Source organism: Colossoma macropomum, unplaced genomic scaffold (genome assembly GCF_904425465.1).
Source record: "Colossoma macropomum unplaced genomic scaffold, Colossoma_macropomum, whole genome shotgun sequence".
Taxonomy (NCBI): domain Eukaryota; kingdom Metazoa; phylum Chordata; class Actinopteri; order Characiformes; family Serrasalmidae; genus Colossoma; species Colossoma macropomum.
In genome coordinates this window covers 39,197,984-39,212,351 of record NW_023494802.1, presented here as the reverse complement: position 1 = coordinate 39,212,351, position 14,368 = coordinate 39,197,984, and the positions used below count along the sequence as shown (strand labels likewise).

Sequence of the window (14,368 nt, the reverse complement as noted above, 5' to 3'; positions counted from 1 at the left end):
CAGATTCAGACTGAGGTGTTTATATGCACTCTATTCAACAATTTGATGGAAAATCTTCGTTTACATGCTCACTAGAAGTAATCCTATGCGAAATGACGCGCATGCGTGGAGTAGCGCTTAGAGTAAACGTTACCATGACAGCGAACATCACGTGAAGTCCAGTCCGCGTGAGATGAGTTTCCAGTTGGCGCGCTTGTGTTATTAATTGCTTTAAAATGATGTCAGACTCAGAAAAACGTGCTTCACGTGTACTTATAAAGGAAGCGGCGAGAGGAAGACTTCATGTTCTGAGACACATAAGCTGGTCGTCCCACCGCCGTCTTTTAAAGATCAGAGCATGAACTTCGTCTCCTCTGCAGACCAGTTTCTGCTCCGCCATGTTGAACATTATAAACTTTCGCCATGACGCGACGCACATGCGCAGAACATACTTACACATTCTGATTGGGATGTAATCGGATTCAGGCGTTTACATGGCTATTATTCTTCTATTTAACGGATTATTTGGAGGTTTACCCACCTCGTTCAATCGGATAGAAATTGTATTCCGAATGGCCTCAATCGGACTAGACTATTCCGATTGAGGTGTTTACATGGACGTATTCTATTCCGATTTAGCTATTAGTCGGATTATTAACGGATTATCAGGCTGCATGTAAACATGGCTACTGTTGGCGGCAGTGGATAGAAGAAGGCACGCACCAGCGACATGAAGGATCTGGGAGACCTACACGAACCATGGAGAGGGAGAACCAATGGAGTGTCCAACATGCACAGAATGACCCAACAGCCACGATTGCGGACATTGAGTGAGCAGTGATGCCCTCCGTGAGTCATCCTGTTAGTGCCAGCACCATTGGCAGACAGACGCTCGACATGGGTTTACCACAGACCGTAACGACGACTGCCCTTAACACCACGTCAACGTCACCAAAGACTGCAATGGTGTCGTGCCCAACTGTCATGGAGTGGTCTTAGAATGGCAGCAGGTCATCTTCAGTGACAAGTCCTGCTTTTGTCTTGGTGGAGAAGACGTGTGGAGGGACCGTCAGTGCCTATATGAATGGTTTGTTGTCACGTGTCACACATCTAGAAGGCGTGGTCTCATCTGTCATGTTGTGTTAGCAAACATGGTGGCCTGACGCCAAACCGAGACACACTACTTCTATATGTGTAGCTCAATAAATATTGCCCATATCAGTCTAAAGCTTTAAACATGTATCGTTCCTGATAACCTTTATCTTCCTTCCGAATAGCACTGCAATCCGACTCTTACTTCTGGGTGCAACTATTTTTTTGACGATGAGTGTATAAAACATAGACCCAGCCAACCCAGAAAAAAACCTGAAAGACTGTTTAAGTTCAGCAACGTTTTGATGAAAAAAGCATAATTCAAATGAGGAAAAAGGGGAAAAATAATTACAACTATTAAGTGTTGCTATACATTTTAACAGCAATGACTTGTGTTTTAACAGTGGTCATAAAATACATTGCTTCAAAATGATAAAATATAGATACTCTGTAGTAGCTCAATAACTTCATAAAAATAAACAATCTCAGATAACTTGTAATAAATTCAAACTGTATCACTAATAAATATTACATACTTGCGCTCTAATTTCTCAGTCCTTTGGGTTTCTGCAGACAACAGAGAACATACAGTTACCAACTGTGATTTCAGACTCTGCAGTGTCCTGCATCAATTGCTTGAAAAAGCATTAGGGCATCTTATAAAGCATGTATAATTACCTTACCGGTGGTCAGTGTTGGACTGAGTACTTTGAAAAAATGATGGCTGAATACTGAACACACTGTCCTAAATGTATTCAGTAACATATTCTTCTCATATAGCTAAAGACATTCAAACTCAGTTTTTCACAATGCCAGACATTTCTTGCTACCCTACATTTCCGTTGTTAAGTCAATTAAGGTCTGTACTGTATCTTCATTAAGAGGTGATTTCAAATTAATAGTGAGGAGACAAATTTAATTCAGGTTTTACTTACTATATCAGATTTTTAGTGGATTTTATATGTGTTTACATAAAGTTCATTAGTGTTTGGTGGGATTACCTTTTAATTGCTTGATATTTATCAGGGATAGCCTTCCACAGGCTTCTCTCAATGCTTTGCCAGAGTTTTTGCCCATTTGCCTTTTTGCTCAGACACACTTTTCAGTACAGTCAACAAAATTTCAAATGGGATTGTGGTCAGGGCTTTGTGATGGCTTAGGATTATAGAAGAACCAGCTGTGTGAAGTTTAGTATTCTGGCTGATGTCTTGATATATTACTTCAGTATTTGTAGATAATCCTTCTCCTTCTTGATGCCCTCTATTTTCTGAAGCACACAAACCTCATTTCCAGCAAAACACCTCTGCAACATGATGTTGCCATTCCAATGATTCACAATTGGGATGGGATTTAAAGCTTCCCCCTTTTTCCTTCATACAGTGCTGATAATTATGGCCAAACAGTTCTTTTTATTTGTTTCATCTGACCAGAGAACTCTCCTCCAGAAGGAATTTTTTATGCCGGTCTTGGGGGAGGAACCTTCCTTTTTCTTCGTTTCAGGCTGTGAAATTCTGAAAATACTTTGGTACCTGATGCCTCCAGTTCCTTTGTCGCTTTGCAGTTTGGTTGAACCATTCAGACCAAAGTGCGTTCATCTCTGGGAGTTAATTTTTGCCTCCCTACTATATGAGTTTTTATTTTTGCTGACAATTGTTTGTATACATGCTTATGGTACCTTCAGTTATTTGGAAATTGCTCTAGGAGGAGCTGGACTTGTGGATGTCCACAGTTTTTTTTTCTGACATCTCGGTTGGGTTGCTTGGATTTTCCCATAGTAGAAAGTGCAAGGTACGTGAGGCACTTAGATATAGCCACAGGTGTACACCCAATGCACTCCTAATTATGATGACTGGCAGAAGCTTCTAAAAGTCATTACATCAATTTCTGGAATATTCCAGACTGTTAACATGGTGTAAGTAAAATTTTGACACACTGGAAATCTAATGTAATGAATTAAAGCTGAAATAAATCTGTCTCTAAAAGAATGTTAGAATTGTTTTTAATGAGCACTGAAGTGAACAAAGTCAGTGCTCTACTTGACTTGCCAAAAGAGACCTATGGCAACATGAAATTGTGAAGAGATGTGAAAAATTGAGTTGAATATCTATCTGTCTGTCTGTCTGTCTATATCATAGCTGTTGGGACAAAACCCAGTATCTCCTTGTATCTCTCATTTAGAAATGGTCCAAGAAGAGTTTACATTAATAATTAACTCCATTAGCTTCCATTTAAAGTAGAGAATGTTTTTTCCTTCTCCTGTTAAAGGTTCCACTCTCATTATTATTTCTCCTTTTTCTTTTGTTGTCTTCTCACTAGGAGAGCAGGACCTTCGGGTGGTCCTACTTGGGAAAGTAGGTGCAGGCAAGAGTGAATCGGGCAACACACTGCTTGGCTCTTCATGCTTTGTGTCTGAGCTCAGTGGCTCTGCAGTCACCCAGCAGTGCGAGGCTCAGACTGTGACCTTGGGAGGAAAGCGGATCATGGTGGTGGACACTCCAGGACTGACTGCAGAAATGGACTCAAACACAGCTAAGAAGAAACTGCTCCAGTGCCTCCAGCTCTCAGACCCAGGGCCTCATGTCTTTCTTCTGGTGATCCCCCTGGGCCGATTCACCCAGGAGGAGAGAGACACTGTAGAGAGAGTGAAAGAAGTGTTTGGGAAGAAGCTCTACATGTTCACCATTATCCTCTTCACTTTTAAAGAAAATAATACCTCCATTGAGGAGTATATCAGGACTGCTGGGGACAGTCTTCAGCAGCTGGTTCAGAAGTGTGGCAGTAGGTACCACTCCTTCAGTGAAAACCCTGGTAAAAAGGACCAAGAGGAACTTATAGCAAAGATAGACAAACTAGTAGCAGCCAATGGTGGTAGATGGTACACCAACACAGAGGACGAGATGGAAGATCTTGAAATAAGACTGAAGCATCAACATTTAGGTGGTAAGTAAACGACAAGTTATTTGATGAAGCTTAATAGCCTAATGATTTTAAAAGTGCTTAAAAAGTGATCATAGTTAGGCAGAGTAGGTTACAGATGGAAGACAAAGCATGGACCAATAGATTAGACTATATCAATAGATCATAAAGCAATATATCTAGTGATGGGCTGATCCAATTCAAATACACAACTGCTGATACCGATACAGATTCTGACACAAGAGCTCTTTTTACTTTAATATTATCATTGTTATTGTTGGTATTGTGTTTTATGTTTTATTTAAGGTGTTTAATCTTCCAATCACTAAGTATTTCTGTAATGGAGGCTGCACCTGAACTGCTGGTGTGAGACCCTGTGCGCTTTTCCTCCTGACACACCGCACTCTGTAGTGCATACAGTATGAGTTCACCCAGTGTGCAGTGGGTCTTATGAGAGACACTGGAACATCTGAGCTCCAAATATCAGTTGTGAAGCTCATGGCTTTAACATCTGTCTAACTGCGCCGCTAACTGTGATGACACTTGGTTGTACAGTTCGGGTGTCGACGTCTCTGAATCTCTGAAATGTATTTTCAGGAATACAGATTATACCTGGGCTCTAAGTTCTCCAACAGGCTGTGAAATCCGATATTTTCCACTACAGATAGCGGTTAGTCATGGAGTATAATGAAGTTGAGCAGCTTCTCGGTGACCCCTTTAGCCTTTGGATTGTGTACTGGACGTTTATCGCATTTCTGGAAAGCATCAGCGAGACTTGCTGCCGGGTGGCATCTTCCTGTCTCTTAGCATGAGCTCCTGGTATTCTTTCACATGAAACCTCTGCAGGTGATTAAACTGGTTATATTGTACGAAGCAGTCATACTTTCACCCCTCGGCACGCTGGCCTTACACACTTTACAAGTACTACAAGTGTTTCTGGACTAAAATATCATCAAACAAACGACATTTTAGTCAAACCAGCAGCTGTGATTTGCTCATTCAGTTACAGACTGAAGTTGCCGTGGGTTCATGGTAAGATGTGTAATGGAATCTGGATCGGTGACGTGTCTGTTATGTCATGTTATGTTATGTTACATTACGGCAGGTTCATGGTCCAGTGCAAAGACTGGAACATGGATCAATAAGTGGATTGGCCCTCTCTGTCTGATATCCGATGAGTGAACTGATGTCAATATTGGACCCGAGACCGATATAGGATTGGATCTGTCCCATTTCTAAATATATCCTATTTTTATCACCACAGTGATATGAGTTTCCACAGTAAACACATGGAGATATGATAAAAGTTGGAAATAGTTTTTCGTTAACTTTTTGAACAGCTGAATGTACGTAGCAGACGTTTTTGCACTTTTTTCTTTTTGGTTTTTTGACTTAGGAACCACAATTGGTAGTACTTACCCTTTATAGAGACTGCTTTGCTGTATCTGGAGTAATTCGTTTTAATATCAGTGAGAAGTAGTTCTTCCTCATGATCTTATGGAGTCTTTACTTTTGAGTCTTTGTTCCTCTCAGTGGTTCTTCTTCATGATCTCATGCCTGGATTTCTGCAAAGCTTCTTCGTGACGATGTCCGTTGTAAAAAGTGCTATAAATGTTGAATTGAATTGAAAAATCAAATCAGAACTTTTTAACGTAGCTCAAGTGCCAAAAAAATAAATTAAAACCGACTGTGTTGGTCTGAATTATATTGGCTTCATTATACAGCAAAAACGCTTCATTTTCAGGATCTGTATATGTTGTACATCCAGTCAAGGATGCAGTGAATTCGTACACGTTACTTTCATTCTCATCACAATATCCAACATCATCTAATTTTTGTTTGCATTGTGAAATTATCAGTAGTCTGTGGACTCACTATACAAAAAGTTAATGAGTAATATGTTAATACATTAACAAAATCACAAACAAAAGTACTTGGGTGAATGTTATAAAATATTTGGTTGTACATTTGATTCACATTCCCTATTAAAGTGCCCTGTATATTCCAGCCCTGATACCTAAAACAATGTTAAATTTGTTTCTTGTTTTATTTTACAAAGCAGAATGTATTATAATGAGTAACACCTGTGTTCTTTCTGCATTCTTTATTTGTGTAAAAATTAACCAATCAGCTTCTCTTTTCTCGTATGTTTAATCTTTCTTTAGCTCCTACTGGAGATGCAAGTGACATAATTATAAGGAATGTTTCATTTTTTTTTTATTTTTAGGGGGAAGCTTGACCTCCAAAACGAGTGTCTCTGAAAAACTTGGCAGGTGAGTTTTTGCATAAAGCATAAATTTTCTTACACTGACCTCAACAATATGATGCTCTCCTGCAGCTGGATGTAAATCTTGGAAAAGTGAATAGAGTATCTCAGTGGTGGGAGAAATTGCTCATGATATTTGACTGACATTAGTTGTAGAGGAAATAAGCATTTGAATTATTTTATTTTTACTTTGAAGTGAGAGTCCCCAAGTCTTCTCTCATGCTCACACAAAGGATGCCTTAATAAAAGAGCAATTTATTGAGCTAAATATCAATTAAAAAGGTTCAAATTACTTTTAATAATGTAGTTGAATGTAAAGGAGAAGCTTACAGAACTCAAGTAATGTAATCAACCGCTGAATGGCATAAATCTGACTTAAGGTTTTTGTATGTGTGTAAAATACATGATTCAAATCTGTCATTAATGTGAACGAACCAGCGTCCTGAAATGACCCGCATGCGCACATCCTACTCAGTAGCGTCACATGAATGAATCACTAACGAGCAGAACGAGCTTCACTGTGAAGATAATTAACCCGATCAGCTCTCAGCTTCATTATTAGAGCGAGACGAAGGAGAAAAAGGTGAGATGTGTTGCTTTTCCACCGTTTACAGGCTTTAACTGGCACTATTACCATGGTAACGCTGAATGATGGTGCACGTGCAGTGGAAAAAAGCAGATGAATTCCAATCTGAGCATCACATTAAGGTCGCATGGCCACGAATCGGATACGTATCCAATCTAGGACCACATATGAAAGTGACTCAGGTCGGATTTGAAAAGGTCAGATTTGCGTGTCCACACAGTCCTGAAAACATCAGATCTGAGTCACATTAGGGCAAAAAATCAGATATGTGAACATAGCCTTTGCATCGAGAAAATGAACTGGACCTGCTTCGGTAGTGTAGCATGGGTCCTCGGACACTCTGGCACCGTGGGGTTACTCTGCTTCGTCTGGAGCAGCTTTGCTGCAGCACTGGGGGAGGCCGATGTTCAAAGCAGCCTCAGTCAGTGACCAGGCGGCTTGTATTTTGTGGCGGCTAAAGGAGGAGAGTTTCACCACCTCCCAGGTGGTGGGTCTGCCAGCGACAGCTGTTGTGTGAGTGGGTGAGGCAGCAGGTCCTTTGGTAGCACTGCGGGTGAAGTTCCGAAGTTCTTGGGACCTGCTGGACTTTTTAGACTCAGCAGTGTGACAGTTCTGGGTACGCTCACATTTTGAGGCTGCATGACCATAACTACGAACCACCTCAATTTTGTAAAGAGTAAAGTGAAGAAATTGATTGTTGGCTGTGCAACAGTCTTCTCCAATTCTGTCTCTAAGTGTGGACTCCAGTTTGTAAGCTGAACCCAGATGGTGTCCACTACATTAGTGACTACTGTGTCAGTAGGACAGGTTTCAGCCAAATGTAATTTTTTTGTCTTGGTTCTTCCTGATCAAATCAACTTATTGTTCTTTCTGAGCTGAATTAGATATGAACAGGTGACAAATTTAAAGAAAAATAAAAAACAGATTGAATGAGTAGAGAAGCGATATGAGTGCAGATGTTTTCAGACGGGTGTGCTACATGATACAATTAAGCAATTAATATCCTGCTATGCTCTGTGGCATGTATAAAAACACTAAGCAGCCCAGCTGACCTTGATTTCAGATCAAGATAACTAGAGAAAAAGATCTAAGTAACTTTAAAAAAGGGTTCATTATTGGGGCACTAATGGACATTAATGGCTTCAGTCACAAAAAAACACTGGACTTGCTAATGTTTCACTAGAAACAGAGACAAATGTGACATCTTCATTTAGGTGTATAGGGTATGTTGTGGCCTTCACAGCCTCAGATCTCAACCCAGTTGAGCACCTATGGGAGATTTTGGGTCCAACCAAGGGAATATCTTTTAGAAGAACCATATTCTGTCCATCCAGTGCCGTCCCAGAGACTTGTAGAATCCATGCCAAGGCATATTTAAACTTATTCTAAACTGTGAAATTATGTTTGTGTTCAGGAGTGGGAGTGCTGTAAAAACTATTAATGAATGCATTAAAGGTACATTAGTTGGTTTATTTCTTTTCTTATTAGTACTGATAACCTGGACAATATGCAGAACACTGGAAGTGCTCCTCAAAAAGGAAAAGGTGGGACGCAAAATAGGCAACGTTCCTCCTGACAAAAAAGACACGGGCAGTTGGTGCTCGCTCTGGCCACATGCCACTGTTAAACAAAGAAGTATTTAGAGAACACTTTGATTACAGGAATAAAAGAAATGACAATGAAATATATCCAAATAGAAAGGAGATACTGGTAATAAACTGTCCACCTCATTGCTAGAAATTGAAGTCATGACAGTGTTTATCAATGCTAACAAACCCTGAATGAACTCCACCGTCGATTCTACAGCGTGCTTTGTGTTGATGGGTGGGAATGGGAGGGGGATCCAATGACTAAAGATCATTCATAAAAGATCATAAAAGAAATGTATCTCTGAATAAAAATGAAATGGTGTGTCATCATAATGTATAAAGTAGAATAAATCAATCTTTTAGCTTGGTTTCTGAAAGCAAGCAGACTATCCTGAGATATATTAGCTGATAGTCATGTTACCAACAAGTAGGGCTGAAAGATTAATCGTTTTTATATAGAAATCGTTATTTAAGACAATGAAATTTTGAAATCTTCTACACTCTTACAGTTCTTCAACGTTCTTAAAAAAGACAGTTCTTGGTTAGCATGCAGCATGTGCACCTAGTCAACCTAACCACTCCTGAAAGCTTTTTTCCCTAATTTTATTCTTCAAATAGTTTAAATGAAGTGAAAATGGCTTGAAACAAATATTTCAATGAAAACATTTTGATTAAAACAATTTTCAGCTTACTTTATATGTGTCTTTATTGCATTAATATCAGCTTAGTGGGGAATATGATCTCTGTGTTCAACCCTGTTATCCACTTCAACCCTTTCATTTATGGGGGAAACAGCTTATGTAGTACCTAATTTGACAGCTTGATGTGGGAAACATAACATTTTCTGGAGGTTAAGCACTTACTTTGATTAAGGCACAGTCCAGTTTCTTATTTTTACCCCTACCACTTGTTTTCGAGGGTCTCCTTGTCCCTTGGAACTGAGTTACAAGTTGTAGTGGTTAAAATCTTTCCCTCTGAAATGGGACCCTCAAATAAAACAAATAATTACTTCAACAGCTACTAGCGCTGCTCTGTAGGCGACCCTGCCAGTCTGCAATGACAGCAGAGGAGGGTAAAGTTCAGCCCCTCACTGCTGGTCTGTATTTATTATTGCCCTCCCCTAATTCTTCAGTGATCTGAAGCTGAAGTCAGATATTCACCAGTTTCTTGTTCTAGTTCTCCCGTTCCACCTTAAAAAGGTGCAGCAGTTTTGAAGCCTGAGGCACCAGAATGCAACTGCTGCACCCTTTAAGGTGGAACGGGGGAACTAGAACAAGAAACTGGTGAATATCTGACTTCAGCTTCAGATCACTGAAGAATTAGGGGAGGGAACAGGAAATTTAATGTGGAACAGGAAATTCAGCTACTGAGACATAAACATACTACTAGCAATTTTTTATGGTTCTTATGAAGAAAAGAAAGGACCATAATACATTGAAATGACATTAAACTAAGACAATACAATGGTTATCATAATTTTTAACAGAGAAAATATTACATTTGTGGGTTTCTTTGGTCACTCGCGCAGCCATCTTGCCATTTTTTCTTTTTTTCTGATAATACTCCGTTTGGAGTCTCTGAAAACCTCAGTTTGGAGGGCCATGTAGCCCCAACACTTCACCCTCCCCCTCTATCTTGACAAAAATCTGGACACCGTACCCCTAGGTGTGAATGCGTAAAACGGAGAGGTAGGGCTAAGTGGTAGGGGCAAAGGATGAAATGGGATTGGGGCTAATACTAATTAATAATAAGAGTGTTTAGAGAAATTACTGAGTGTAATAAGAGATGAAGTCATTGTGTGATGGTGGGAGACGCATTAAAGACTGCAGCTCTTAACAGATGGTTGAATGTGTTTTAGTCTGGTTCACAGTAAGAGACCAGACTCTCCTGAGCCCAGCTGTGTGTCTATGAAGAGTGATGCTTCAATGGAGAAACCCATACACTTCAAACAGGGAGAGTCTTCACCTGAACTGAGGTGAGTACAGTATCATGGATAATATTTATTACCCCCTGAATAGAGGGAGTAAAAGACCACTGTAAACACCAGTGCAGTTTCCCCATAGATGGCTTTATCTAGAATGAGGAAAAGCCCGTGATCGCCCCCTACTGTCTGGATCGAGGCATAGCCAATCAATCTCAGATCACTATAATAAGAGCTACTGGTAGATTCCCTATTTAAGAGAAGAGCTAAGCTTTATTTCTGTTAATACTCTTTATCATGGATTCACCATCATTTTCCTACTTTTTACACATGAATTCTCAAATGACTCCAGAGTTATGATTTTACCACAGATGAATTATTCTGTTTATGAGCTACTGGGCAACAAATCATGTACCACTACAGTTATTACTAGTACTAGTAATGTAGAGTAGTATCACTCTACAAGAAGTAAGTACCATTTTTTTTACTTGCCACACTGTCACTCTACTATACACTCTATATTTGTTTATACTATTAAGTAAATAACATCCCACTGTGCTCTATGTCATGTATAAAAATGCTGAGCTGACCCATCTGACCTCAACTTTGGATGTAAATGACTGTGAAAGAGGGTCATTATTGGGGCACAGAGCTTCAGTCACAAAGGCTGCTCATCTGGCCAGTGTTTCCATAGAAACAGTGACTAAAGTGACGTCTGCCTTATGGGCTGTGCTGCGGCCTTTACACTCACCAAATCTCAACCCAGTTGAACAGCTATGGGAGATTTTGGAGCAGCATGTTAGACAGCGCTCTCCACCTCCAACTGAGGGAGTATCTTTTGGAAGAACGGTGTTCCATCACTGCAGTACAGTTCCAGAGACTTGTAGAATCCACACCAAGGAACAATAAAGCTGTTCCTGTCACTCCAATCTCCATTATACACACATCCAGACCACTAATGGAAAACTTCCAAGCTGTTGGAGTAAAAGAACATTAATAACAGAAACAACATCTTCACATTCAACACTAATTATTCTCCGTGGTTATGGAACGCCGTCAGCTCTGGCTTTTCCCTTTGAGTTAACTCAGCATCTCCACTGGACTTTTCCAGAAACACTCGACACCATTACTGAATTAACTTCTTTCACAAACATCATATAAACACTGTTAGTTTAATATGTCTTTACTGTTCCACTTCCAACTATATGAAACCATATTTTGATGGATTTATACCTGAATAGAGGGAGTAAAAGACCACAGTAAACACCAGTGCAGTTTCCCCATAGATGGCTTTATCTAGAATGAGGAAAAGCCTGTGATCGCCCCCTACTGTCTGGATCGAGGCATAGCCAGTTTATCTCAGATCACTATAATAAGATCTACTGGTAGATTCTCTATTTAAGAGAAGAGCTGAGCTTTATGTCTGTTAATACTCTTTATCATGGATTCACCATCATTTTCCTACTTCTTACACATGAATTCTCAAATGACTCCAGAGTTATGATTTTACCACAGATGAATTGGCCAGTAGTCATGTTACTGACAAGTTCCATAATTTTAATGCAATATGAATCTACGATGTAGTTTTTTTAAAGTCTGCTAACAAATAATTCTGGTGCAAATTATTAAATAAATTTAGTTTAATTGTTTATTAATAATAATTATTATATTATTAGTAGTCATGTTTGAATTGACATCACTGTAATGTATTAACAGAACCTGATAAAACAACTCAACAACTATTTTTTGGCTACCAGGAGACGAGGCTAACTGGTAAAATCAAGCTTGGCTTGGCACAGTTCCTTCATCCTCAAGTTCAAAACAGTAACTGTAATCAACACTTTTTTTATGATGTGGTAATATCTGAAGGTGTCTCTCGCAAAGCAGAGCATTTTCTGTCCTGTTGGGGCACATTTTAAAGTTAAGTGACCACACTTTACTAGCCTAATACTCTTCTAACTGCTGTTAACTGGAAGTTCATTTTTGCAGTTTTTATTTGGATCTGTTTAGCTATGACTTTATTGATGTCATAGCTTGGACTTTAACATTTTGATCTGGGCTGTCTGGGGTAATTTGGGGAAATTACACAGAGACTTTATCCTGTATAAATTGACCAGTGGAATCCCTCACAAATAACATTACCAGACCTCCTCTGTCGAAACTAATCCAACTTGAATAGAGCTTTAGCTTTGAAAAGGACCACAGTCAATGTGCTCTATGTAGGCTGTACTGAGTATTTTGATCTCCTCTCAAGCCACGTTAGCATAAAGCTACACTTTCATCATCTATATCCAAATTGAAAGGAGATACTGGTAATAAACTGTCTACCTCATCACTAGAAATTGAAGTCATGACAGTGTTTAGTAATGCTAACAAACACTAAATGAACTCCACTGGTCACCGTCGATTCTACAGCTTGCTTTGTGTTGATGGGTGGGAATGGGAGGGGGATCCAAACACTAAAGATCATTCCCATGTTGTTGTAGTTCACCTGTTTAACTGGTAGAGGTTCACATATCTTCAGTTTTGACTCATGCAGCTTTAATGTGTTTAATCATGGTAGTTTTACCTGTTGGTCTGTTTAGTGGTTCATGCTGTATAAATATGATACAGATTAAAATTTTGTTTTTTCTTTTCCATAGAGCCCAAAAGGAGAGAGCAAAGATCACCATGACACGTCTGGAGTCCATATTCCAGGTGTGTGTTTGTACATGTATATGCAGATAATTGTGGGTAAAATGTGTATATTTTCTCCTGAGAATCTCACATTAATCTCCAATCAGCCTGTAGTATTAACTACTCACACACTCCACTACCCCACAGGAAGAACTACACAGCTAACATCACATCACACAGTGTGACTGAGTGCTGTTTCAGGATAGATTTGTTACTATTACTATCACATTAGATCACACTGATACTAATCCCCATTGATTCTGTCTGGTCATCTTTAATGAGTAGTATGTATGATTTGTTTGAGTCCATAGAGACTAATGTTACTAACAGGTAACTACTTAAGATCTAACAACATGTCTACATTGGCAGAACCTGCTTAAAATTCTATTTTATCAGCACACGTGTTGAATGCTGTATCAACTCAGGGCCTCCTTTTATATAAATGTCCCTTCATTCATAAACCCTATAATAAACATAAATGATATCACAGTATGACACAAATGAATCTGTTCATCTGTGCATACGACATCAAAGAAAGTCTTTAAAGTGATAATTTGCCAGTTGTACTCCTCAAAATCACAAGGGGAACATTATAAATCAAAAAGTCACCCTGTGGGTCCAGAAACAGCCCTCCAAAATATCTTTTGTGCTCTGTGAATCGTTATTCGCTTCCTAAATGTAAATATGTTAAAACTGTAACTGAATATAGTTTATACATGTATATTAGTGACCATATAAAACAGTTAGGCACCATTTTTCAGTTTTTTTTAAAATACATATTGTCCCATACTGTTTTCCTTAACTTACCATAATAAACTATTAAAATAAAATATAAAAAAAGATTCAATTTTTTTAAATCTCCATATATCAATTAAAAACATTGGTAATTCAAATATCAAGTGAATAGCTGTGAAATTTTCAGTTAACAACATGTAGCCTATATTCATCCAGAATCATGGACAGCCTTCATGAAAATTAGCTAAAATCAGTATATTATATAAACCACACATGCAATGAGTGATATTTCGAGCATAAAGAAATGGGCAAGCAGAATATTTTTATTTTCCCCTGCCTTTTTCTGGCAAGAGTAACAACATTGAGCTGTTTTCTGTAATGCTGATCAAAGGTGGAAAACACTTGTTGAGGAATCTCAGATCAGTCCTCTATGCAGAACATATTCAGTTCCTTCTTCAGTCTTTGCTCGTGGACGGCCCTCTTCAATTCACACCACAAGTTTTCAACTAGGTTTAAATCTGGACACTGAAAGGGCAAAACTCTGATATTTCTGTGTTTGGGGTCATTATCTTACTGACTCTAATATGTAGTACACTGATGTGATTTTG

General features: G+C 39.0%; 1 protein-coding gene across 2 annotated transcripts in view; it reads left to right on the top strand.

The window, feature by feature from the left end:
- LOC118822187 (NLR family CARD domain-containing protein 3-like) overlaps nt 1-14,368 on the top strand; it is a 48,301-nt gene that overhangs the window by 25,508 nt on the left and 8,425 nt on the right. Inside the window, exons 2-5 of one of the 2 annotated variants that reach the window (XM_036591104.1) lie at nt 3,388-4,011; nt 6,215-6,260; nt 10,287-10,403; nt 12,992-13,046. In XM_036591104.1, the coding sequence (XP_036446997.1) occupies nt 3,388-4,011; nt 6,215-6,260; nt 10,287-10,403; nt 12,992-13,046 (842 nt within the window). The remainder of the gene's footprint in view (nt 1-3,387; nt 4,012-6,214; nt 6,261-10,286; nt 10,404-12,991; nt 13,047-14,368) is intronic. The other variant, XM_036591105.1, reaches the window with a different exon arrangement.